Here is a 27,592-nt window from a genome sequence, read left to right as displayed (position 1 = left end):
TTCAGGCCTCAGTAGCTGCAGGTGATGTGAGAATCAGACTAACGTAGGCAGCAAGGACGACTGACAGGCGTTTGACCTCCTGCGGCTCGGCTCCGAGCGCTTCCCCAACAAAGCCGGAACCTCTCTGCCCTGAGCGGTGGGACGTCTGCGTCTGTCTGTGAGCTGAGGCCGCACCGCGTGGGCCTGTTTGTTCCTGAGACAATGTGTGGAAGAAACAAGGAGGGAGGCAGGGAGCGACTGTGATACATAACCAAAGGAGCAGCGAACCTGTGGGAAGGACAGACCAATCTTTATTGACTTTTTATCAGTTTTTATTTAATGTCTGTATGTCCACAACAGAAACTCACTGTACTCCCCCAGAAGGAGGTGATAAAAGCAACAGTGACAATTAACAATGATGGACAAAGAAATGCTACTGTTTTTCTCCAATACTACTGGCAAGTTCTTACAAGTGCATTTAAGGGAAACTCCACGTGAAGTTCCCTTTAGTTCGATGCTTTGTTTCTCAGCCACTCATATTTCCTCCCCTTTTCAGTTGGGGATGTCTGAGGGGTCGGAGGGTTTTCTCCTGCTCCGTGGGTCCAACCATGTGTCTCAGCTCAGACCTGCGAACTCACTGGGATGTGTGAGGTCACAGAGCAGATGAGGACGGGTAGGATGAGATTTCACAGATCCAGGACCGGCGAACCAGTGAGTCACCGGTGTCAGTGTGGTGTGCATCACAGCCTTCTGGTCAGACGGGGGGAGATGATGTACAGTTCTGCAGAAGAGTCCCTCGGCAGCAGCAGTGCCCACAGGGAGAGGAATTCCCAAAATGCAGGCCAGGTAAACGCTGTGCGCTAATAATGGCTGCAAATGCAACACCTCACCTACGCCAACAGCAATCATGTGATCAACTGTGTGTGTGTGTGTGTGTCAGTGTGTGTGTTGTGAACAGCTCTTTGCGATGTGTTTAGCATCATGAGCATCAACAGAGTCCACATGGATTTCATCGTCCTCACGCTTGACTCTAAAGATGATTGATATTAAAGCTCTCCAAAAGTAAGACCGAAGCGTCTCAATTGCTCCCTGGTGGCTGCCTGCAGGTGTGGTCATATACCATGCCTCCTCCATGTAAGCAGATGAGACATGGACCAAAAAAATACATAAATTAATTAAAGTTAATTTCAAATGAATTTGACATAAACTTAAAAATGGTTTCTGTCGTTTAGTTTTTCTGATGGTTTTATTTAGTTATTTAATGACGGAGTGTAACGTCAAGTGTGTGTATCTGAAGAAACTCAATATCACAGCTCCATTACCCCGCACAGGCTCAGTTGGCAGCGTTTCTTTTCTTTTCTTTTTTAAATTTCTGGATAGTGGGAGAACGTCGAGACATGTCGTCCATCTTTTATACCGTCCATGAACCCCAATTCCTCTGGGCTTTAGGTGCCTCTAAACTGTGCAACAACCATCTTACTGTGTGAGTCATAATGTTCAACATTGATCTGCTAAAATTCGATCAGTGTACTTTCAGAAATTTAATCCTCAACTATTATAATGATCGACTAAGTGTTTGGTGCTTGATAGGATGAAGATGAAGGATTTTCTTCAAAAACTGACAAATACTTTTTCCAGTCTGATAAAGTTTCTCTCAATTAATTGTTTTCTATGTGCAACAGGCACCTCCAGCTCCTCTTTACCACATGATACTTGTTCCACATGAAAATAAGCAGGTTTTCTTTTAAATCAGCAAAAATTTGACGATTCACTCCTTTCCCTTTGCAAGTAGAGGGATTTGCCTTTCTGTGTTTTTCCCCGGCGCATTATGTTCAATATCAGAAATGCATCAAAAAACGAAATTAGCTAATTCACCTGGTTGTCATGTTTCCATCAGTGCTCTCGGAGCCGATTAAACCATGTGTTTACTACATAGTCATTTGAACTGGGTGTGAATGCTGATTGTATCCATTCTTCTGAAGATAAAAGCCAGATGTTAGTTGGGTTTTGAACAGAAGAAAAGGGACAACAGACAATCTTTACAATCTGTGATTATCAGCTGATGTCGGATGAGGAAACAGCAAAGTTACCTTTGATTCTGCACATTTTACAGCACTTGTTTCGATCACCTTCAGCTGCTAACTCGTGGTCATGCTGCAGCCTGAGACAGTGAGAGCACGTAAGTACTCTAACTACAGGAGATGTTGTAAATAAATAAGGGTTTACCTGCATCCTCGGGTCAGGATGTAGCATGCAAGGAAAAACACTTGGGAGGGGGTTGTGTATTCATGTGTTTCACGTTTGTCTCTGAACAAACAAAAACAGCATCTTTTTTTGTCCATTTCCGAATTGATGCTGATCAAACGTTTTTTTGTTGTCAGACTCAAAGCTACACAGAGACGAAGAGATGAAACAATGCGTGTGTGTAAAATTCTCACTCTGTGTTAGCAGGAGAACAAAGTGTGTTTTAAACCTTGGGTTTATATCCTCAGCCTGGAAAACATGACACTCAATTCACTTCTGGATGGTTCAGCTCTCTGAGCCAGACGATCGGGTGATGAAGCTGTAGCTGGCCATCATGCAACGCTAAATGGTCTGACCCCACCTACGGCCTTTTCCCTGTGATTTACGTGATTCACGCGTAGAGGAAGTGAGCTCACGGTATCGGCACAAAAATCTGCAACGTATGCACAGTGGGACAATCGCTGGGTGTCATAAATCCAAGCTTAAAACAGTCGCCCATTGATCTTATCAGCGTGCTTCTCTTATTTAAATCAACTGGATTCCCAAACGCCATTAATAACAGCGGGAACACTTGAGGAAAGATCTAAGATGAAGGGGCGGAGGGGGGTTACATTTGCTGGGGTCTATAAAGAAATCACAAATCACAGGCAGTCGATGAAACTGTTTAACTAGATTATAACGATTAGTGTATGAGCCACACTGACACAGAGCCTGGAGAACAAGGCTGCAGGACACATGGATGAAGATGGTATTTGCCTGGAAATGTTATTATTATTTCTATTTAACAAACTGACTTTCCGCTGATGGTGTCTGCCCTTTCTTTGGCAAATGTTTTACAACTTTCCTGCTAATTAAACTCATTAGCCTGTACTCTAATAGACAGACAGATATATAGACTGATGAAGGGGGAGGATGATTATTTCATTGGCAACTTATCTGACAATTATGTTCTCAATTAATCCTTTAGTCATTTGCTCGAATCATTTTTAGGATCTGATGGAAACTCTTTGACGTCTTTAAATTATAATAATAAAAGCTAAAGCCGCAGTTTCAAGTTCCTGCTAGTACAACCCTCCCGATCAATCATGACTCCTCAGCTGTCAATACCCCAGTTTTATAGCATCAAATAAACTAATTAAAACCAAACATATCAGAAGCTTGTACACTTGAACAAACATCACTGTGATTACCTTAAATGAAAGATACCATCTCTGAGGAACATGTACTTTTACTTTTTAGTTTGGCTCCTGATTTGGTCCCATCTGCTAACATGGAGGAGGGTGGGCCACCAGGGGTCGATCCAGTCATGTCCTCAATCTTTATATAAAGTCATTCTTAACAACTATGAACCATTCAAACTAATTTTTTTACATATAGAAGTTTTATAAGTGAAAATCTTCAGTCTGATATTATTATATTGTATCACATCCTTAAATATTAAAAAGATAAGAGCTAAGAAAAAAACACACAATAGTTTTTATAACAATGGATGCTATTGTGCTGTTAAGGCTAATTTAATCTCAACGTTATGTTCCTATTTTGCAATAACTCTGTCTTCTGAAAGCTTATGGGTTCAAACGAAACTGATGAGGCGGACCTTTGTTATCATGTTGCGGCCGTGTCTAATTTCTGGACTCTTGTTCTGCGTTGATGATCAGGCCTGACTCACTCTTGTTCTCGCAGGGCTATGGTGTCCTGTTCGCCCCCCCCCCCCCCCCCCCCAGTCACTTCAGAGCTGTGCTCACCAACACACACACACACACACACACACACTCCCAACAGTGTGTATCCAGCCACCCACCTATCTTCACCATCTCTCACACATGAAAACCACCATATGCACACACAACTTTTCCCTTTAACTGTACAGAATGTATTAAATCTTCTTTGTTTTAATGCGTTGCACCCTTTTGGTCCAACACTCACATTAATATTTCAGAAGTTCTGTGAACTCTGTTAGAGGTGTATCACTAATATCAGGCATCAGACATATGTGACAAAATAAGACTCTAAACGTCTTAATGGAACAAGTATTCAGATCCTTTAGTTTCACAAAAATACCAACGCCACAATGTAAATACGTCACTACACATTAAAGAGCTGCATTCAAAAATGTTTGAAGACAAAATACACCTACTGCATCAGCAAGTTACAGTAAGTGTTCGTTTTTCCGGTGTGTGTTATTATTGGCATATTTAGATCCACACAGACCAATGTCACCTGGTTAAATATGCTGACGACACAGTTCTCCTGTCTCTGCTATCAGGCCCCTCACAGCACCAGGGACCAGTTCTGCAGGAGTTTGTGAAGTGGCGCGACAGCTTTAGCATGGAACTGAACGTCAGCAAATCCAAAGAGATGGTTGTCACCTTTTCAAACAGGCAGAAGGAGCTTGCAGCAGCAGCCACCACCACAATCGACGGGGACCCAGTGGAACGCGTTGAGGTGTACAAATACCTGGGCACCATCTTTGACTGACAACCCAAATTCTCTTCCAACACAGAGGAAAGTCTCAGAAGATGTCAGCAGCAGCAATACCTCCTGAGGAAGCTCATTTCCTTCGGCGTCAGCAGGGACATTCTCCAGACTTTCAATTGCTCTTTCATTGAGAATCTCATCACATTCTCCATCACCTGCTGGTTTCACTCCATCAGCCTCCAGAACAGGAACCGGTTGCAGAGAACTGTCACAGTCTGCTCTAAAAACATCAGGCTTCCACTGAGATCAGTCACTAACATCTGGGAGCAGCCGACCTGGAGTTTAGCACGTCAGATTATTATCGACCCAGCACATGGGCAACCTTTGTTCCCAGGGCTGTTCAACTCCTTAACTCCTAACACCCCCCCCCCCCATCCCACCCAACATACACACAGAAGTCACATACCCTTTTTGCCCCCCCCCCCCAAAGGACAGACATTCAATAACATACCCACACACAGACTTACTGCTCAATTATTAATCTATTACATATCTGCTGTATTTATATGTATTCATATGTTAAAATATTTATTGATCTGCTGCTATCGATCATGTACATATATTCTTCAGATTATTATTCACTTTAACTGGGCCTGATTTTACATCTGTATTACTTACCTCAATGCACTCCTATCCCTTTAATCATTCAATATTAATCATTCAGTATTTATCGACGATCTTAAAATCAGTTTTCACAGCCCTTATCCTGGTCACCATCCTTTTACATTCATAAACACTTCTCTTACTCTCTAATTTAAGTAAACTCAAGTTTTCTTGCAGTGCAAATCTTATGGTTGACACTTTACACTACATTCATTCAGGGCCAATACACAGTGCTTTTTCTACCACACCATTCATTTAAACTTAACGTTAAAATATTTCTTCACCTTAAAATGTAATGACATTATAGGGACTTGCATTTGTCCACATAAGTAAGCCACACAAACACACACACACACACGCACACACACACGCACACACACACACACAAACACACACAAAAAGCAGTGATAAGAGTGCAGTAGTATAGTTGAGCAGTTGGCAGCAGGCATTAGCCAACAGTTGCTCCAATAGTGTATCAGGTTATACCAACACAGCATCAAGAGCCAAGTCACTCCACCTGATCGTAATCACACTGCTCGACATTATGATGGTTTGTGTTCCCTCTGGACGATGTCAGGGTCGAATGACACAGCTCTCCAGATATTTACCAGAAGAGCAGCAAGAAAGAAAAGCTCCCTCTCCTGAATGTTAGAGCCATAACCTGAAAGGAGGAGTGAGAGATGCTCTTTGCAGTTGGCTCCATTTACAGTGAATATGACTCACTCCATGTTCATATGTCAGTCTTTCTTTGCAGTGAAAACATTATGTTTTGTATCACTCTTTCGCTAAAACACATGGAACGATGGGTCTTCATCATAATCATCATGCAGGGAAAAAAAGGTCAAGAAGAGGAGTCACTCTTACTCTCAATGTCCGATAAGCATCGTTCAAAACAGGGAAGAATGGACAAATTCAGCCATCACTCAAAGCTTAGATTGACTATCACATGACCTGAACTCTTCCTGATAAGTTTGTCTTGCAGTAATATAACGCTCCCTCCTCTGTCGCTGCAGTTTCAATGTTCAGTTTGCACCAGGAAGGTTTAAAGTCACCTCTCATATTCGTCATTTTCTTTACACTGCAGTGCACAAAGAAGGTGAAACAAGCAGCGAGAGGCACCGTGTTCTCACCAAACACCACAGAGGTCAAAGTCGTTATGAAATGTTATATACAGAGCTTCAATTGGTTCTTAATGCTAAGCTACGCTAACGAGTAAAAGTATTCCTGTCTGGTTGAGAAAGTTGTCAACAATTGTAATAATCCAAAGATCAATCGTGATGGGAAAATTTAAAATGCTAGTGAAGTGCCCGATCTAAACCTGAATGTCAGAGGTCTGTTAGGCAATCGGAACAATCTTCGGGACAAACTTCACACCTTTCAAAATAAAAGATAATTTGCTTAAGACAAAGTGATTCAATGAGTGTCGTTGCCGTCACACAGATCAGCACCAAGGACAACCGTCTGTGTCAGTCTGACATTGTGTAATTTAAATGGGCAAATTATCAAAATGATCTAGCAGACAAGATATTATTGCTGCCAGTTGCCGACCTCTGCTCTTTGTTATCTGAGGACATAGAAGAAGTCCACAGCCTCTCTTTTTAGGCACAGTGCCACATCCCCACTAACTGCGAGGTTGCTGTTTGCATGTTAATTCAGATTTGAACATATCACATGTCCAAATCGCACCAAATTCAACACAGGCCACTGAGAAAACAAATGTCAAGTGTGAAGTGGATTGGATGAATGGTTCTCGAGATATGTGTTCCACAGACAGACCGACAGACAGACAGACATTTTTAGAATTAGAAGGTAGACAATCCTTCCACGTATCTTACAGAAACTAACAGTTGGGAATTTCTTATTATTGTTGTTCGGTCATTACATTCATCAAAACATCTAATAGGTTGACAAACCATAAGAATGAAAACAATCAGTGTGTCCTCACAATAAATAAGGGATCAAACTAGATGAAAACAGTGATGACAGCAGCGCCAGGCTCAGGTGAGACATCTACTTTACTCAGGTTGGATACATTCGGCTCCGCATTAAACACTTTTCTGTCCCCTCAAAAGAAAAGTAAGATTTAAACCGAGTTTTCGCTCAATTTAAAATAATTCCATCAGTGTCCTCTTGTTCCTGAGAAGTGCCGACCTCAGCAACACTCGAGCAGTACGCGAGATAAGGTTACTGAGGAGAGATAACGAAAGTCTTTGCAGTAAGACAGAAACTCAGAGCTGCAATTTCCAGCAAAGGTGAAGTGAGGTGACTGCGGTTCCGATCGGGTGGTGATGAATATGACGGCAGCGAGGCGGGGGGGGGGGGGGGGGGGGGGGGGGGGGGGGGGGGGGTGAGCCTGGGAGAGTGAGTGATGCTGGTGCGCCGTAAACACAATATCTACTGCCCACGTTACAAATCTTGCGCCGTGTTGGAAACTATTGGATGTCTCTCAAGTGGAAACGTTACTCAGGTCGGTTTACAAATTCACATGATTCCCACAGCTTCGGACAGGCTGATCAATAAATGTGATTGTGAGTCTCTCTCTCTCTCTCTCTCTCTCTCTCTCTCTCTCTCTCTCTCTCTCTCTCTCTCTCTCCCTCTCTCTCTCTCTCTCTCTCTCTCTCTCTCTCTCAGTGCCACAGAGTCTGATCATGATTCCTGCAGCTTCGTCGACAGCGAAGCGACCTCATGGACTCATCCAGAGGACATTTGAGCTTTTCCACCAAAGTCAATCACCACTTTTAAAAGCACCGATAACACTTGGAATCAGAAGGTGCACGTGCGCTCAGTCACAGTCACCTTCACCGCCTTTTAAAATATTTGCCAATTACAGCGAGTTCTCCGAGGTGCAAAAACTGTGGCCCGGCCTGAAATCACACATCAGCAGCGGAGACAGATTCCTGCACTGTGAGGCAGCTGCTCTGTGTGCCCGGGATTACAAATTGAATTGTCTGAGGCAGTATAATACATCTGAACACTAAAACGCAAAGTTATTCACTTTTATTTTATGAAGTCTCAGCCCTCATTTGAAAATATACCAAACTCTGTGTCGTAAAATGGAAGTGCTTTGGAAAAACTGAAATGAAGATTGACTGCTGAGCCCTTATAGTGGAGGTTGTTGTAGAAAAGACAGGCTGACTCATCCATCCGTCCATCCAGAGGTGGAGCAAATCCCAGCTGACTTTGGGTGAGAGGTCGCATATTAATATCTTAAGACTTAGGGACGGAACTGTACGTGTACTTGTACTTTGCTTCTCCACTGGTTAGAGCCAGCAAAGAGCCACGACATTACATTACCCAATACATCTCTGATTTCCCAGTGACACTAGTGTCAACTTCAAGCACAACATCAACACTGGCACACTCTCTTCTCATATATTGCTCCTGGCTTTGTAAACCTTTACTGCACCAGCTCGCGGTGGTTCACAATGGTTAGATCAGTGGTCACAATATTTGGGTAGGTCTTATTGGTCTTGTTGCCACGATAACCCCGCCCCCAGCCCCTGACGTAAGCCGTTCATTCATATAGACCAGCGAAGTGTCGGTGTAAGAGTCGAGAGCCAGTTCTTTGACTGGTGAGACACAGAGAACAGGTTCCAGATTAGTTTTCTGGCTCAGAACCGGCCCATGAACTGCCTTGGTTAAAAAAATGGGGAAGAGACGAATTCACCATAGCGTACAGGTTCGGTTACAGGTTAGCTCTGTGAGCGAGCCGCTCTGTGGCCCCACCCTCACCTCCTCCCTTCGATTGCCGGGGGGCAGAGTGATTAATTTGTGACTATTGATTTCTCTTTCTGAGCTGAAAGTGTGTGTGTGTGTGTCTGTGTGTGTGTGTGTTTGTGTGTGTGTGTGTGTGTGTGTGGGTTGGGGGGGGGGGGGGGGGTTACATCCAGTATTCAGTGTAGTGCTTCTCTGCAGTTCTTTTTTTTCTCTAATCTTTAATGTAGGGAAAAAAAAGCCAATGGTTGCAGTCGGGATGCGTCAAAACACCTCCCCTTCGTCTCTCTGTTCTCCCCTCCTCTCTCTCCGTCTCTCTCTCCCTCTCTCTGTCGGTGGCGATTGGCAATTCAGTGAGTGTCCACATGTCATCTCTTGCCCTGCTGCAGCGGCGAGCAGCGTGGCATGCTGGGAGGACGAAGGGGGGGGGGGGTATTTAAGTGAGGGCAGGCAAGATGACTAGATGTATGGAGGCATGTATTCATCCATTTCTCTGTTTCATTGCATGTATGTAAATGCTGCTGGGGATGTACTTTAAGTGTATGTGATCGTGTGTGTGGGCGTGTGTGTGTGTGTGTGCACTCCAGACCCTCATCCCTCACCTCCCACCCCCTCATCCTCCCACTCCCCTCCTCTCACGGCCTGATACAAGACAAACATCGTCCTCTCCTGGCCAATTCTTCACCGCCTCTTACAATTCCTCCTCTTCTTCAGTTAAATCCCCCGTGCAACGTCTGAAGAACTTTAATATTACGTCCTCTGAGGAAAAAAAGGTGGGGGGGGGATGCAGAGGTCTGGATAGAGGAGATGACAGGCCATGTGATCAGGACTTAATTCCATTGGATAATCATTTTAATTAGCGGTTAGCGTTCACAGTGACAAGCTTGTCCCTCTGCGTGCTACAAACACATTTTTGACAGATGACGTTTGGGGAAGAGTGTGACCTACATTCACTCTGAGAGTCACACACACACACACACACACACACACACACACACACACAGTGCTTTGCTCTGTGTCAGTGACTGCATACAGTTAATGGGAGAAATTAAAATGTGAACAGTTATCAGCAAACGTTTTTTGTTCGAGTGACCTCTCAAGGGCACCAACCATGCAGCGGAGGCAGCTGATGGAATGTATACATGTCGGAATCTTCAAGATGAAGAGCAATGACAAACAAAGCCACAGCACCCAGTTCACACAAACAGTTATGCCGTGAGAGACGTTTAGAACGGCTCTTATTCCGGTAGAATATTTCCTAGAAAATCCTAAAGAGTTTAGAGCCTGGAACCAGGTCGACAAGCTGAATGGTGACCTTGAAACATTTGATTCCAAACAAAAAATAATGGAAGGAAAACTGAAAAACGGGTAAAGGTTGATAAAGCTTTTCCGGCGCAGCTCCTACTTGAATTTAACATTGTTGTAGTGATTTTCACCCCTTGGACTTTATTGTCCTCATCCCTGAAAAACAGCAACGTGACACAACGGGAAATCATGTGTACGCCGAACCATGTGATCGTAGCCGACATCATTTTTCACAGAAAGCTCCATCAATCACAGATGTCGCTGTGACACCTGAGGATTGTACAATTCTTATATATTATACATATTATAGATATTAAAAAGTTACATACATATATATAAGCGATTACAGTATAAATGTGTAAGAACTAATTTCAGTTTCAAAATAAAAGCAATACAAAGAAAACATACATTTTGGCTCCAACAACTTGATTCCAAAAACTAATGTTTTACATGTACCAGACTATTGAAGACAGTGACGTCAAGATCCACTTTTTACATCACCCTCCATCTAAAACCTCAACCGTCAATTTATTGTTGCCTGTTTAGACAAATATGTGAGGGTACATTTTCAGGTTTCCTGATCTCTATTTACTCTTCAAATCCACCACAAGCAGTAGAATATGGATGTAAAGTTTTTTAAAGATTTAGATCTTCGGTTTATTCTCATTTCCTCTTCTTAATTCCCAATGTCCACAATGTAACCTGCATCTCACAGTCTGAGCTTACTCTCACAACATCTACTAGACTCCTGCTGCTTATTCTCAACATTTTGTTCAGCCATAGATTGAGACACGATGTTTGGGACGGGAACTTCTGCAGGCTCCGACCACAACCTTCATTCCAGACACGCTGGCGACGCTGTGGCCAAGCTGCCCCAGAGCGGGGGGGGGGGGAAGAGCACTGTGGGTACATAAGAGATTGATTCTCTCAACTTGCATGGAGTCATCCCAAAGACCGGCACAGTGCAAGGCCCTCACCATGATGATGTAATGCATGACACATGCATACGCACAAAACAAAGCTGATTACGGACACACAACTGTGAGGCTCAGGAAAATGTCACAGCAGCACCGGTGTCACACTCGCTCACATCCACACTGCTGGGAAGGAAGAAAAAAGACTTGCATGTGCTGTGTGACATCTGCACTCATTTACCAGGTGAATGTGTGTTTGTGTGTGTGTGTGTGTGTGTGTGTGTGTGTGTGTGTGTGTGTGTGTGTGTGTGTGTGCGTGTGTTTGTGTGCGCGGGTGTGTGTGTGTGTGTGTGTGTGTGTGTGTGTGTGTTTGTGTGTGTGTGTGTGTGTGCTGTTGTGATCATGAGAGACTCCCCGTCCTGGAAAGCGATCTGAGAGAGCAAAGGGAAGCCACGCTGCTGCTCATTAAAAATTCATCCTGTTCCTCGCTGCTCGCAGAAACACAGAGATGTGAAGGTGAGCGCTCGCACACATGCCTGCACACACGCACAAGCACGCACGCCATACACATGCACACACGGATGAGGAGAGGGGGAGGAGAGCAGCATCATGCTCGACTGGAAATTACATCATCCTCCTCAGTGGACTCAGCAGCACCTTATCCTCGCCTACATCGGGATCTAGCGACGATAACAGCGGTGACTTCACTTTGACAAATTCCCCTGGTTTGCTCTGATCTGCGGATTCGAGTGCCACTGTCTTTTTTATCTCGGCAACAATCAGCCGCGTCGTCAGCAGTTTGGCCCGCACTTTCTCTGAGCGCTCACAGTCCCAGAACGCGTCCCGCCACCAGACATGAATAATCGAGTGTCAGCCCTTCCCAGACACCAGGTTTACATCATTTCCTGTAGGAAGCCTATTAAATCATCATCCTTCAGGTTAAGCACCCAACTCGCTCCATCAGGCTGCTCCACGGAGACGTGTGAGCGATAGAACAAACAGAGTCTAAATCAATTAAAGTTAGGTCACATTCAGCGTTTGCTGAAATTTAAAGGAATTCTACAGGCGTACGTTTGAACCTCCTCCCGACTTGTGCCAGAAAGACTCAAAACGAAATTTCAAGCTGCTTTTACATGAACCTCGTCTTTGATCTCAACAACCTTTCGACTCGGTCTCCGTCTTTGACTCATGTGTGTTGGAGTGAGGCGGTTTTCACCAGCCCTGTCTGACAGATACAGTCTCATTACAACTGTTTGTTTTCCCAACAGCACCATTTGCTGTGACAGTGGGGTCTGCCAGCCCTGTCGGCTGCAGTAAATACTCGCTCTGGAAGTGCAGTAAACAGCCATCTGAGCAGCGTCGCACTGACAGGCGGCTCGGACGTCCTCAGAGACAGACAGGCGTCCCCAAAAGGCCGCTTTGGCACCTCCAGGGCTTCGCTATCAACATAGTAACGAAAAGATGAGCCATACGTTAACTGTTCAGAAGAGGGTCATTTATTCCACAAACATAATAAAGGGACAGCAGGATGGATGAAAAATAACAAAATGTATAAATAGATATTTATAAGGTACATTTTTAATAACGCAAAGGGAGAATTCCCTTTTAATTAAAATAATTTTCCATTGTTCCGCTCCACTAGTGTGTTCTATGGTTTTTTTGTTCATATAAAAAGTAAATGTGAAAGAAACGTTAATCCTGAATCCCCTCGTCAGTAGTCTGAATCATCAAAATTCCCTATATTTGCATAATGTACACCAAGCAGCTATCTGACATGCCCCCTAACAAAACCATTTCGACCAGCGGTTGACCCATTACAACAGACTGGACCAGCTGACCAATCAGGAGTGGTCCTAAAAAAGAGCAGGAGCTAAAACCACTTCAGACAATGTCTGAAAAGAGGAGCTGCAGCCATGGAGAGTAAGAGGAAAGTGATGAGTTTTCTGAATATTAGAGCTTGAAAGCCTCGAGAAGTATCTTCATGAAATCACTTCCATTAAGATTTGTCAAATTTAATAATTAGTCAGTGAAACAAAGACAAGGTTTATCTACAGATATTGTGGATTCAATGTTTGAGACGTCTTGAGAAAGAAAAGCTGAATATTCTACTGCTCTTACTTGTCCTTCACGTTACACTGAATCAAATATTTTTGAGATTTTGATTGTGTGTTGTGTTGTGTACAGTTTATCATCTCAATCAAAGAAAAGATGGAGGTCAAAAGTGAGAAGTCCACACAACCTCGAAATTCCTCTGTCCTTCAGAGCAGACTACTGAATTATATACAAAAAAGAATCAATGGTGTTTGATCAAACGTCTGTCTGAAATTACAGCACTGTCTGGTTTCTTTGCCTTGTTGTACAGGAAACAAATAAATCACATTGGCTGTCAAATACCAAAGATATCTGATACCTCCATTCCCCATCAAGATTTGTATATGTGTTTCATACACGCACACACACACACATTTTATCCTGGGCCATCTGGACCGGATCACCTTCATTTGCCCTGTTCCCTCTCTCCTCCATCACTCGTCCTCACACGACCTCGAGCCTCCGTCCTCTTTCCTCCAGCCGGCCCCGGGCGATGACCCTCACTCCGGCTACAGGAACCTCCAGCCCTCCGGCCTCACCTCGGCCCAGGCCCGAGACTCTCAGTCCGGGGAGGTTCTTGGGCTTCAATGATGCTCGCAGAACTGTTAGCAGCTCTCCAGCCGGGTGTCAAGGGTTGGGAACGTCTTTGTCGACGCTGTTCAATTCTGACTGTCCTTTTGTTTCTTAAGATACAATATTTACATCAGCGTTAGCAACAGTTTAACAGTTGAAGTGTTCTGTCTGAAGTGAAAATCTATTTTCAATAATAAGCAATAAAACTGTAAACTCAAAGCACTTCACTAAAATGCAGGAGAGTTTTATTGAACTGAATTAGCTTTACAGGCGTCCTTTGCTGAGTCTGTTGAAAGATTTTCTGTTGTATGGAGTCATCTGAGCAGATTTATAATCCCTTTGTGTTTGGAATTTTGGAATTCTCTTTCTTTGAACCTTGAGTTCATCATTTCCTGTTTACTACGTACATCTTCTCTTGAGTGTTTGTCTCACTTCCTGTGATTGTCTAGTTTCCCTCCTTCATTTATGAACTTCCCTGCCTTCACTAGTTTCATCTGTCAGTTTTACGCTGTGTATTTAGTTTTGCCTCAGATCCAGCTCATCTCGTCAGTTTCTCTGTCAACGTTTCCTCATGTTTATTCTCCCGTGAGCTATTGACCAAATTTTGTTTTCTGACTTCGTCTTTGATTCTTTGAGTGTGTGTGTTTTTGGAACTGTTCATTGGATCTGGCTGCAAACCTGTGTGTAAAATTAAAGGTGTCTGCATTTTGGGCTTTATTATTATTATTATTATTATTATTATTATTATTATTATTATTATTATTAGCATTGTTATTAGCAGACAGGGGCAAAGCATCCAATAAACCTCTGATTTGTCCCCTCCCCCACCTCTGAGATGATGCAGTGTGTTTGGGCTGCGTTCTGACACAAAACAAACACGGTGTAATAGATTGCAAATGAACTGCACCACAGACACCGCCAATTAATCAAAAGGCAGATTGCCGTACTTTCTCTCTGCTATTGAAAAAAAAACATAAATAAATAAATAAAGGGAGTGAAATGCACCTCCTTAAAATGAATGGATTGTATTTGCAGTTAATTATCATTTACTACAGGGTCTCTCTGGGATGTTTGCAAAGCTTAAGGATATGGCTGGCGGAGTGGAACGCAGGGGAGCTCTGCTGCGATGCAATCGGAGATTGGCCTGCTGGTAATTACACTTTCATTGTAAGAGGATCAATTCTATGTAATCAGAGTGCAATCTCACTGAAAATCGAGTGCTTATCCAAACCACTTCAACCTGGAAACTTAACATTTTCAAGAGAGCAACATTGGTTTGATAAACAAAAGCAAAGAGCAAATACACGGCAGCAACTGTGGACTATAATGATTTCTCTTCTTTTGCTCTTGACCTCTGACCTTTGATAAAAGCAGTAGTTTGAAAGTCACTTTGTTTGTATCAGTTTATTTTTAACGCGATCAGTCAAAGGAAAATTGAACCTGCACCTAAAACCTATAATCTTCATCTAATGCTTATTAACAACAGTTGTTGTTGACTCACTAAATCTTTTTGTCTTTAAAATGTTTGAACGTAGAAGTATAAAGGTGCCTGTTATATTTTCACACAGCCCAGGCCAATTCACATAAATGTATTATTTAATGAATAATTTCATAACAGAGTTATCCAATTAAATTGTTCTCAATTATTTGCAAAAAATTCACTTGAAGTTTCTCATTGTCCAAGGTCACCACTTCAATCCCAGAACATTTATGAATGAAAAAGAATAAATTAAAAATGCTGAAAAAAGACTCTTAACAATTATTAGCAAAAAAACAAGTTATTGCAGCTCATCCTCTTTTGTCTGATTAATTCAGGTAAATGTGTGTGCAAAATGTGTGTTATTGACTGATAACAGGTGTTATTGACTGGTAAAACAGGTGTGGAAAGGACTTTGCTCTTGCACCTCTGCAGCATAAGTCATGTCTTCAATCATCTTTCTGTGATAAACAATCACAGCATTGGTCGAAATTCGCCAAAACATGGCTGAAAATTGTAGCTTTTGCTCGGCAGTTGTCACTTGCAAAACGGTTGTTAGATAACTGTAAAGATTATAGGTGTGTATAAAAACCTTTCTTGTGCCAGAATCAAATTGAAACATGTTGAGTCACAGGAACAGTTACGGCAACATGAAAACGCTCGTGCAAGCAGGGGGAAAGCAGCCTGTGCTTCTAGTGTCATGCTGCGGTGGCACCCAGTGTGATCACACAGAGACTGGTCCAGGGTAGGTTTTTTATTGATTTGTTCTCCGGTCATATCGGATAAAGATAGATCCCACCCAACAGCACCCAGTGGAGCTAGAAATAACATGTAAATCAAGGCTAGACGCACACATGCAGTCCTGCTGGCTGTGATGATAATGTGATGATAATTGTTATGTTGTAACTTAAAAAATGCTGCTCTTTAATGCTCAATCTTCTGTTTATATTTTTCAAATGTATAATCAGAAGGCTCTGTGGATGGAGAAACTGTTGTTGGGGTCTCAGAGGCAGAACAGGTGACAGCATTTATGGGAGAGGGCCACCAAAGTTTATTGCCCCTCTCCCATCGATCAACGCCATCTGAGCCATTAATCATTTACTAAACCAATTACAGTGCCATCACACCCGTCCACCATCCATCTCATCTCTGAGGCTCCATCAGGACGACTGAACGCTGCCACCAAGACATGACTATTAATACAAAAGGGTAATAACGGTGTGTACTTTAAACCCCTATTGTCCTCTACAGTCTCATATAACCCATGACATAAGGTTTCATTTGAAAGGATCTGATCCTGTTGTTCAGTCTGTTCAGTTTTCGACTGTCCAGTGCAAATTCTGAGGATTTTTTCTGGTCCTGGTGGTGCAACATTACAATAACTATATATGTATTGTATATAACGGGAAAAATGTTATACAAGTTAAGTAGTGTGACGTCTTGTTAAAGTTCTCAACTGACAGCAGCACTAAAAAACTGTGGAAGCTTCATGTATAACAAGGAGTCTGTGCTGTAGTTTTCTTATTGAATTGTTACTTCAAGCTGTTTCAACAGGTTATTTACAGACTTGTTGGACCTCATATTGCACTTTTAATGCTAACATATGTCCCTATAAGTTTGTTGAAGGGTACTTTCACACATATCTTGTTTGATATGGACCTTCGGACATTTCAGTTTAGTCTGAACCAAAGTAACAGTTCCTAGGACCATGGCTCAGACTAACGGACCAAAATTTTGTGCAACCAAAAAGAGGTGGTCCCGGTCCAGATAATTCAATGTCTAAATTTACAACACACTGACATCAGACCTTCTACAAACCGACCGATATCAGGTATAGGTAGAAGCAGCCCGCGTAGGGCTCACAAATGTACTTTTTTTTTACTGTTACCATGTCTACAGTTGCATCATAGACTGTACATAAAGATGGACAACACGTCTCCACTTCTTCCTGTTTGACAAAAAATCATTTGGCGTCAGAGTACAGAGGTCCCACCAATACATGCTCTCAACCAATCGTCAGTCAGTCTCAGCTGTCAATCAAGACATTTCATCCCCTCTATATATAATCCAATAACTAGTTAAAACGAAACTTATCAGAAAAATGACCACTTGAATATACATAAGTAATATAGCAACTACCTAAAATGATGGAAAATGTATTTAAACATATTTTGACTTTTTAGTGTGGTCCACGTCCTGTCTGCTAACATGGAGGGGGCAGGGTTTATCATCTATACTGCAGCCAGCCAGCAGGGGGCAAACCAGATGATTTGGCTTCAATTTGGGGAGTTATCATGTCGCCTTAAGTCTGTGATTTTAATCTACACCCATATTTGTTTCATGGATACTATGAGCCAAGACGTGAATCAGGAAACAGGGACACTTTTGTTTATGTTACCCTAGCTACTTAATAATGCAGTAATATTGCACATGCATAAAATAATTTGAATAAAAACATCATGCAGTTGCTGTGTAATTACTCCAACACAATACCAGCATTTCATCATAATGTGTCCTGCACTCAGAGGCCTGAGGGGTGTCTGACACCCAATACTGGAAATACTGAGTCCATTTAGCGGTCTGCAACCAGTACTGAGGGAAAAGAAACACTCAGACATGTCAGCACAAGAGGAATTACACAAATAATGATCTTATATTCAAGCTCGAATGTTCATAAAACACATCACATTCCTCACAATGCCCATTGCTGTAGCTCCTCCTTTCAGCCTCTGTCTGCAAAACTTGGTTTTAGCTCCTGTGTCTTTAAGGCTCCACACACAATAAAGCCCAATCTGCTCTGATTGGCCAGCTGGCCCACTCTTTTGTGATTGGTCAACCGCTTCCAGCATGTTTAGGAAATGTCTCACTTTACCGGGGCTTGTTAGGAGGCTTTCCAGACAAGCCGCTTGCCTGCATAATGCAAATGTGAGGCATTGTGATCACATGAAGTCAGAATGAGAAAATATCAGTCAGACTACTGAAGAGGTGTTTCAGGAAATTCATACTTTTCTGTGCAGGAGGGGAGCTCTCTTAATGACAGACTTTGGGGGATTTTAACTTTGCAGAACTTTAAAAATGTAGAATATTACCCAGTAGAGCACATGCCTCCACCCAGGCCCAACAATCCCCTTAAATTCAATCCAGCTACCCCACATTTTCTCACACTCATAGATATCAGTTCTATTAATTAACCTGATTTATTTTTCATTGAAATGATTGAGATATTTTTGGGGAAAACTATGAAAATTCTGCATAATGCCCTATCTCACAATGTTATAAAAAAATGGGGAAACAGTTTGTGGATCAGATCCAGACTCAAATTGAAATGGATTCTATTCTGAACCACAAAGTTCACAGCAATTTGTTCAGCTGTTTTTGTGTTATCTTGCTTTAAATCAAGCCGATTAACCAAAAAACTATAAACAGGGGTGACAACACAACCCTCTTGGTGCAGGTGGAGATAATAACCAGTAAAACACACTATATTGTAAAGTATTGTAAAAGCATCATAAGTTTCCTTTAACACAACATACAAGTCATAGAAATATACAAAGTTTACTTGGTTGAAAGTGTTTTATCATAGAAGCACTGTTAACAAACCTACTTTGATCAGGGAAGCTACCATAACAGACCTAACGCTGCACTCAAACACAATCAATAACCTCTACACTGATACCCTGCATCCACAGTGTGTTTGTCCTGCGCGGTGCTTGGACCGCCGCTGGCCTCAGCCTAAATCCGTTATGTCTGGCCCTGCCTTTGTGGGCAATAGAGAGGGCGAGGTGGAGACCAATAAAACAGTTGTGTTGGCCGTCTGCAGTCTCAGCGGAGCTCCAGCAGAAGGCTAAATGAATCCCATCCATCGCCGGCTGCAGGGCAGAGTGACAGTGCAGAGCAATAGAGCTCAGTCACTTTACGCAGGCTGTTATCAGATGAGGGGCTAGTATGCCCAGAGTAGGGACACCATTCTGATGGAGGAGAGAAGGGGGCGTTTCTGCCTCAACAAGTGGCGCCGCATACATGTTCCAGTCCACGCTGCTCTCAACTTGTGTCAAACTATAATCCGGCCCATGCTGCTGGATCGGCGTCATAATGCAGCATAATGCCACTTATGAGCCGGGACATTAGCCTGGCTGGGCAAACTCAAGCTGAGTAATCCTTATCTGATTGGACGATGAGACTAATCCCGCTCTCCTCCGCCACTCAGTTATCTGCTCTTATCTCATCCTGCCTCTCTGCTGCAGAGAACACGCTCACAAACATGTACACACATACAAACACACACACACACACACACACACATACTCCCACATGTGTTTTCAGCAGCATGAATGTACACTACATTGATACTCCCACATGCTCATACATAAAATCATGAGCAAGGAAGCCTGAACTGTGAACTGAGTGACAAGAGCTGTGGGAGGCCACACTGAAGTGGCAGCCATGTTTGGTTAACAAATTCAAACAGGAAATCATTTTTTTTAAATGTAGAATTCCTTTTTCTACATAACCTGCGTCGTGTGGAAAAACACTCTACAAAGAAAGAGTCGCCATGTCTACGTCACAAAATTATTCATCATCTATGATCTTGTTTGTGAATGTTGCATCAAAAAATCCCTCCTTCAGGAGCATTTCAGACAAGAGGAACCTGGGGGGCCCTACATTGAACCAAACCGACCCCAAGGAAACTTATGATACTAAAACACATTAAAATCTATAAACAAAGGTCAAACTGAGCCAAGCCCCTGCTCTGATTACATCTGAGACTTTCCTGAAACTGAAATCTCTGTAAACAGTGTCGCCTCACATCAGCTGAGAGAAGATCTGAGTTGATAAAAACACAGATGCGTTCATCATGTTTCTGATGAAGAAAAAAGCTCTCTGGGCTCTAAGGCCACAAACTGTGCAGGAATCCAGCATCTGGTTTTCTTCAAGCCTTTCATCCAAATACATAAATAAGTGTATCTTAGTATCCCAAACCCATATCTATCCAGCTCTTGCCTCACTTCATTGGCTGACAATAACATTTTGGATGATTTTAAGATTCTTTTAATAATTTTAACTGTCTGATGGTTGAATAATGAACCTTAACAGACACGTTTCTTCAACAGTATAAGACAAGGCATCAGACACGACTTTGGCCCTCCTTTATCACATTTCCCCTCCCCGATTCAAGCTGTCTCATCCTGCAACTACTTAGGAGTCCGAGGGTGGCGCTGTACTAAAGATGGACGCCTCAGGTTAGCGGCAAACGCAGCATGGTGCACCTAGCCTAGAGAGCATGGCAGTGGTGGAGAAGCAGAGTACTCCAGGGGCCAATTCATCAGCAGGGTCTCTCTCTGCACCCACACTGTCTGAAACCTCATCTGTGTTTGTGGATCCACAATAGCTGAACATATTGAGCAGTTTAAAACATTCCAAAGTAGCAACACAAAAACGTTGTAGTAAAAATAGGTGCAGGTTTCCCTCAGAGAACTGAAATAGTCAGAGCTACTGTCTGGAAATCCTCTCAAGCTTCAAGGAAAGCCTTGTGATATTATTTAAAATGGTCGGTGGATTCATCCATATGAGAGATACACATTCCCGTCTGTTTATCTTTCACATAGAAAGAACATGCAGCATGCAGGAGGCAGGAAATTAGCCTCCTCTTTTTCATCCTGAGATATTTGTATTCTTCCAGTTTCACGTCAGGCACATTAGATGCACCAACAGCACGTCCACTCACTTGCTGGTAATTTTCCTGCTGTACGTTTGCATTCTCACATAAAACCCCTCCGGACAATTAGTGAAGCAAAGGTCAGAGTGTGAGAACCCAGTATGGGTCTTCCTTTCTCACAGGTTCCTCTCTGGCAACTGGTTACACAAACACAAATCCACCCATGTCCACTCTACAAGCTCTGTGTGTGTGTGTGTGTGTGTGTGTGTGTGTGTGTGTGTGTGTGTGTGTGTGTGTGTGTGTGTGTGTGTGTCTGTGCCTTTGCTGCCAAACCAACAGTTTACACGCTCTACTGTGAATAGGACACAGCGATCACAGCCTCAGCCGGCGCCTGATCACCAGGAAGACTTCATTTGAGCCGAGCTGGGGGAGAGATGAATACTAGTCATCTTGGCACTTTGAATTAATGGAGCTGAGCAGCAAACTGAGGCCTAATTAACATCTGAAATGTAAAACTTGATATCACTCCTCCTGACTCTGTGTGCTGAAAAAAGGCTGCTTATCACTGCCTCTCCCACAGCTGCATCCGCTCTCTACTTTTCAATTTTTCCATTTCCCCCCCGATTTCTTGGTCTAAAATGTACAAACTACCTATAATTAAATGTACTAGCTTTTTAAAACCCAATTTCCTGAGCAGGAAGTCATCTGAATTAGAATTTAAATGAACCTGACCCCAGTAATGAAATGCGGTGGCCTCCTTTTTGTTCCCACTCTTCTGCTTTTTCTGGGGATCACTCATGAATCACAAATGACAAATGTGGGTTTATTTCCTGCCATTTTGATCCTTTGTTCAAAGCAGGAGGCTCATTGTGTAGACACAAACGCACACACACTAATCCCAGAGTGCGACATTTTGATCTCATCTTGACTCTTTGTTGTTTTATTGGCCAATTAAATGATGGCTTCCTGGTCATCATTACTCCAGCTGTGATTAATCCTATGTGCATTAATGGAATCGTTGCGGGCACAGAGCTCTGTGTCAGCACTCAGGGTTACATCTCCAGAATATTCACAGAGCTCTTTACAAACACACTCACATCTGGACTGAAGAGAGGTTTCTGCTGCCAGCACCTGAGCAGCTTCTCTGGAACAGCTGATGTGTAGATGTGGCGAGTGGATATTTTCAACTCTTCATTCCACTACACTCATTTGATATTCACTTTTCAGATGATAAGATAAGATAAGATACATTTTTGCACACACACACGACATGCAAATGGGGGAAAATTTGTTCTCTGCTTTTGTCCCATCTGGTGAACACAGGAGGACACACAGAGCAGTGGGCAGCCATGCACAGCGCCCGGGGAGCAGGTGTTGGGGGAGTAAGGTGCCTTGCTCAGGAGCACTTAGACAGTGGGGTGGGGTGGGCACTTGGACAGTGGGGAACAGATCCAGGTGTTGTCCGTCCAGGTATGTTTTTGTGTTGTCACTCCGTGGAGTTAATTACCATTAAGTATGAACAAAGATCCAGATTAGGGGGCAGATCCATGATAGTTTGTTCAGATTTCTCTATGTGATAGGGGGTGTTTTTCCACATTTTCATTGATTTCTTAGAGAATAATTCATGGCTCTTGATAAAACAAATCTGGTATATTAAGATGACTGATATTTATGAGTATGTACAATTTGGTGCGGATCCAAGTCAAAATCTGGATCTACTTAAATGTGACTGTGATTGTTGGAGTTCCATGCTGCCTGAGTGCTATTGGAGTTCTCTGTAGGTTTGTTACTACAAGTGACCTCTTCCACATTATCTATCCATGGTCATTTCCTATAAGTTGTTAGTGTAAAAATATTGATTACAGCTGCATTAAATTACACTTGTTACTTCAAACCAGGTACTGAGCTGTGAACAGAAGGAGCACTGGAGGAGCACGAAGTCCGACACTGGGACCTTTTAGGATCTCACAGCGAAGATGAGCAGACCTTTAACGCTCTGCGCCCTCACAAAGCTACAGTTGCTCACCCGGTGCCTCCGCCGGGCCGTGACAGGAAACACACCGCCTCCGTCAGATGGTGCGGACTCCGGAGGTGAGGCCGTTTGACACCTCGGAGATCACCGAACCCAGACAGGTCAAAGGTTACATGACGGGCAGCCCTGTCATCATCAAGGGTGTCGAGGAGGTCAACACAGCAAACGTCCGCATCTCTGCCGCCATGACTTTTCACGATGAAAACAAACACCCTGTCCAACCTGCTGTTCCAGGGTCACATCCTCTTTAAAGGGAAAGCTCCCCTGGAGTTCCCCTTAATTAGGGTGAGACCAGAGTATTGATTTGCCAGTAAATCAGGTTGATATATACGATGCAAGTCCCACCCTAACTGCTGCATGTGAATATGTTATTATGTCATGATTTAGATTCTAGTATCTGACTGGTGAAACTGTTGCAGAGTGGGTTTTAGAGGAACGGCCTCAGTCTGCATCCAGAAGCCTACTTAACGCTCGCTGCTGGAGCTCAAGTCCTGACCACAACTGCATCAGTCTGGATTTCCAGGCAGAATTTTTGTCATTTGTCAGTTTCATTCTGCTTTGTTACGCCTTAAAATGAAGCAATGACATCAAACGTGCAGATTTCAAGAAATATTCTTTCACGGATTATGTCATTTGACATATGACAAAGCAAAACGTTTATGTTTTATATGTAGAACAACATAGATACTACTAATCTTGCAGCACAGGGACGGGGGTGTTTAACCCGGCCTGCAGGAGATGAAACCCCATGTGTAAAGTTTAGAATGAATGGTCTTTATCTAACATTTAGCAGCAAAGTCAATTAGCAACCACTTTTTTATCTGAGTATTTTTTTAAGACTTCAAATTAGACAAGCAAAGACTGGGGAGAATCAACATTGGGATCACACTTGCACCCTTTAAATAATCATCTGTTCCTCAGACTCATCATACGTTTAACCTCCTTCACGGATTATTGTGGATCTTCTGAGCAATATGAAGAAGCACAACCCTGCAAAAGGTAAGCGTGTTTCATGTCCGGGAAAGAGTGATTTGTCATCTTTTCTGGCCCTCTATCAGGGGGATCAAAGTAAAAATCATGATCTGATGATTATATTGCAACCCATCGAGGTTGTCTTTCTGGAAATATGCTCCTATCCGTGCTGGTCGACAAAACCTCAAACTCCAGCTTCTGTCACACTCATGTTGTGCATTTCCTGTGGAGGTATTCAGAAGCATCCTTGAACTTCTATTGTCGTGGAAGAGGGAAGTGAAGGCAGCCAGCTCCAAACCCCACAGACAAGACCACGTCAGGGAAAAGCGAGAAAATGTCTTTGCCCTTACCTTCCAAGCAGCAAGTTCTCCACAGGCCAGAGTGGGTCATCACCTCCTCGTTCTTCTTGCTAGTCTCGTTCTCGCTCATGGACTTGGACCTGCAGGTGCCACGGGAGTACAGCCAGTAGTCCGTCCCGACTGCGATGGTCATGAGGCTGAAGGCCGCGAATGCTCCCACCGTGGTCAGCAGCATCTGGACACCGCGGTCGAACAGACCCATGTTTCCGCATTCCATGAAAGGGGGACCCCCTTTCCTCTTGATGTACAGGAAGTAAATATTTGAAAATTTGCGGGACCACACCAAACCGAAAAAACGGGATATACTCGAGCGGAAGGAGAGGGAAGAAGGAGGAGGAGGATGCGGTAGGAACCTTATGGTTGCGTTTGGGTAGGGACCAAAACAAGAGAAAAAAATTCTGGGTTATTTCTTTAGAGGGGAGGGAAGAGAGGAGGACACAGTTGTGTCTCTCCTCTCCGTTTGTTCTTACTTTTAGATCCTCACAAATAAAGATGAGAGATCAGGCAGCACCTCAGCAGGCCTGCAGCTGCAGATTCAAGCCACACAACAGCCACTCTGCAAACATGAGCTGTGCAGGATTAACGGTGTTTGAGGTGGTGCAGGTGAGATTAACCAAAGTGGGAAAAACACAACAAGAACAACCTGTTTCTTGTCTTGTAGAGGTTACAGCTGAATTAACATGAGATATAATGGACCAAAGAGACGGAACCTTGGTTTTAGAGTAATTGCAGGCTTACAGTACAACAGCTCTATATATCTCTTACAATGCGTTGCAGTTACTTAAGTTAGAAGCGAGTAAGAAATAAGAATTAGTGATGTGTCCAAAGATTTTCCACAAGACTCGTAATAGCTAGAGAGGTGAAGGGAAACTGGGAAGGGAAACGAGGACAGCAGAGAAAGCTCTCATATTAGAGGATCATAAACAAATGGACTGATCCGAGTCCTGATGATAGGAAATAAAAACGGTTTTATAACGACCTACTGTGAGGACAATATTCGGCTGGCTGCTCACAAATCAACCCGATGGCATGAGGAAATATCGGCTCAGCCAACAGACTCATTAATCAGCGGGCTTTGAAAGAAATGAGCTCACACATAAACAAGAGAAACCTGATAGATAATTATAATTACAATAAATGAAATCAACCGCTTAGATTTTCCTTTTTCCTAAAATTTTGGTCCCCAGTTTCCATATGTAGCCCTATCGCTCTGGGTAGGTTTCCGCCGAAAATGGGGGTCTGCGGTCAGAGGAGGTTCGGTCGTCGACGATCTGGAGAGAGCGGGGAGAATCCAGCAAGGCAAGCCGACCATCACTCGACATAGAGCCGGCAGGAGGAGGACGAGGAGTCGGTGTGTGCGCCGCCGCAGCCGAGGTGGCTTCTCCCTCTTCCTCCGTGGATGGAGGAGGATGCTGCTGCTGCTTCTGCTTGAATATCCAAATTCACCGTGGCAGCTTCACACCCAGGACGGTCCCGTTTGTTTAGCCCTTGCGCCATGTAATAGGAAACAAAATAAATTCTGATGAACGTTACAATCCTCCCGTTTTCCCCTCCTCCTGCTCCTCCTCCTCCTCTTCTTCTTGTTCGTCTTGTTCTTGTTCTCCTGCCCCTTCTTTCTATCCGCGCGCTCTCGGCTGCAGGTTTGGTCGCTTTGCGGAAGCACGAGAGGAAAAAAAAAGATATTACACAACCAGGACTTGCACAGCTCCACAGACACACAGAGCTGGTGTTGTCACGATATCAGCAGAGGTTCCACAGGCCACATTCAAGACGTCCAGGTTATAACCTGCCCCCTCTCTCTATCTGTTTTTATATCAGCATGAAGACGCTGCCCTTAATTCTGCAGCCAAGTTTTCCTCCTTCTCACCGGCGACGTTTTCAAAGGCAACACAGTGCATGTGTGTGAGCATTTGTGTGCATGTGTGTGTGCATGCGTGCGCGCTCTGCGCTGCAGCAACGGTGGCTCGTTGCTGGAGAGATATTAAAGATTTTTTTAATTCCGTTTCTGTGAGTGGAGGGGGCGGAAGGAGGGGGTGTTGCGATTCTCTCTCTCTCTCTCTCTCTCTCTCTCTCTCTCTCTCTCTCTCTCTCTCTCTCTCTCTCTCTGTCTCTCTCTCTCTCTCTCTCTCTCTCTCTCTCTCTAGATGGATGGAGAACTACCCACATGCATCTGTGCGCACACAGGCGGAGACTCGTGCGTGTATGGCTCCTCACTGTCCCAATGTGGTCGTCTTTTACGCACGTCCCCGCTGACCCTGCCGCTCTGCGCCCTAGGCTGATCCGTTTATTTCATCGTGTTTTAAAAAAGAGTCATAATTCATGTGCTGTATTAATTTGTGTGTGTGTGTGTGTGTGTGTGTGTGTGTGTGTGTGTGTGTGTTTGTGTGTGTGTGTGGACTTGTACTTGTACTTATGTATTCGTGAAGACCATTTTGAGCACAGACCTTACAAGGTGAGGACATGTTTGTTTGTTTTGGGTAAGGAGTTTTAGGGTTAGGGTTAGAATTTGGGTTAGGTATTTTAAGGCTAGGTAAGTGTTAGGTTTAATGTTAGGGTTAAGGTTAGGGTAATGGTTGGGTAAGTTGTCACTATGGTTACGGTTTGGGTAAGTCTCCGGGACATCAATGTAAGTCTATGTAATGTCCTCTGAAGTTATGGAGACTTGTGCGTTTGTGTGTGTTTGTGTGTGGTGCTGAAAGGACAGCTATCTCCATCTCTCTGTTCTGCCACTCTGAAGTTTGTCGCCCCCTTTTGTTCAAACATCTTTGTTACAACTGATTCAATGTTTCATACAAATATATATTAATTATGATTGAGATAAATATGAATTGATAAAAAAAGGGATATTTTCCTTGATTTCTCTGAGATTAATTCACGCTTCTTGATGATAAAACAGTATGATCAGGTGCAGGTCATTTTTATGTGGTTGCAAGGGGACTGGGGCTTGGAGGAAGTATGTGCTCAACTGAGTGACATTCTAGTTTTATTATTTTTTATTGCTGAAATCATACAAACAAGACTGATACAGAAGCCAAAGTAAAAACAGACAGTAGTAAAATGATTATAAAATACAGTATAGTACAAAATAGTAAAGCAGTAAAAATCTAGCCGTTATTTGAGTATTTATTTATTTCCAGTGGCTTTAAACAAACATTTGCTTGATTCTGTTGTTAAAATACTGTTTGACTTCTGTGC

General features: G+C 43.3%; 1 protein-coding gene across 1 annotated transcript in view; it reads right to left on the bottom strand.

Moving 5' to 3' along the window:
• Positions 1 to 26,356, bottom strand: part of cacng2a (calcium channel, voltage-dependent, gamma subunit 2a) — a 57,857-nt gene extending 31,501 nt beyond the window's left edge. Inside the window, exon 1 of the mRNA XM_053443468.1 lies at positions 24,389 to 26,356. Within this exon, the coding sequence (XP_053299443.1) occupies positions 24,389 to 24,614 (226 nt within the window). The 5' untranslated portion in view covers positions 24,615 to 26,356. The remainder of the gene's footprint in view (positions 1 to 24,388) is intronic.
• Between the last annotated feature and the right edge of the window lie 1,236 nt (positions 26,357 to 27,592).

Source organism: Pleuronectes platessa, chromosome 16 (genome assembly GCF_947347685.1).
Source record: "Pleuronectes platessa chromosome 16, fPlePla1.1, whole genome shotgun sequence".
NCBI classification, from domain to species: Eukaryota; Metazoa; Chordata; class Actinopteri; order Pleuronectiformes; family Pleuronectidae; genus Pleuronectes; species Pleuronectes platessa.
Note: the sequence above shows the minus strand (reverse complement) of the source record. Positions and strands in the feature narration are given on the sequence as shown.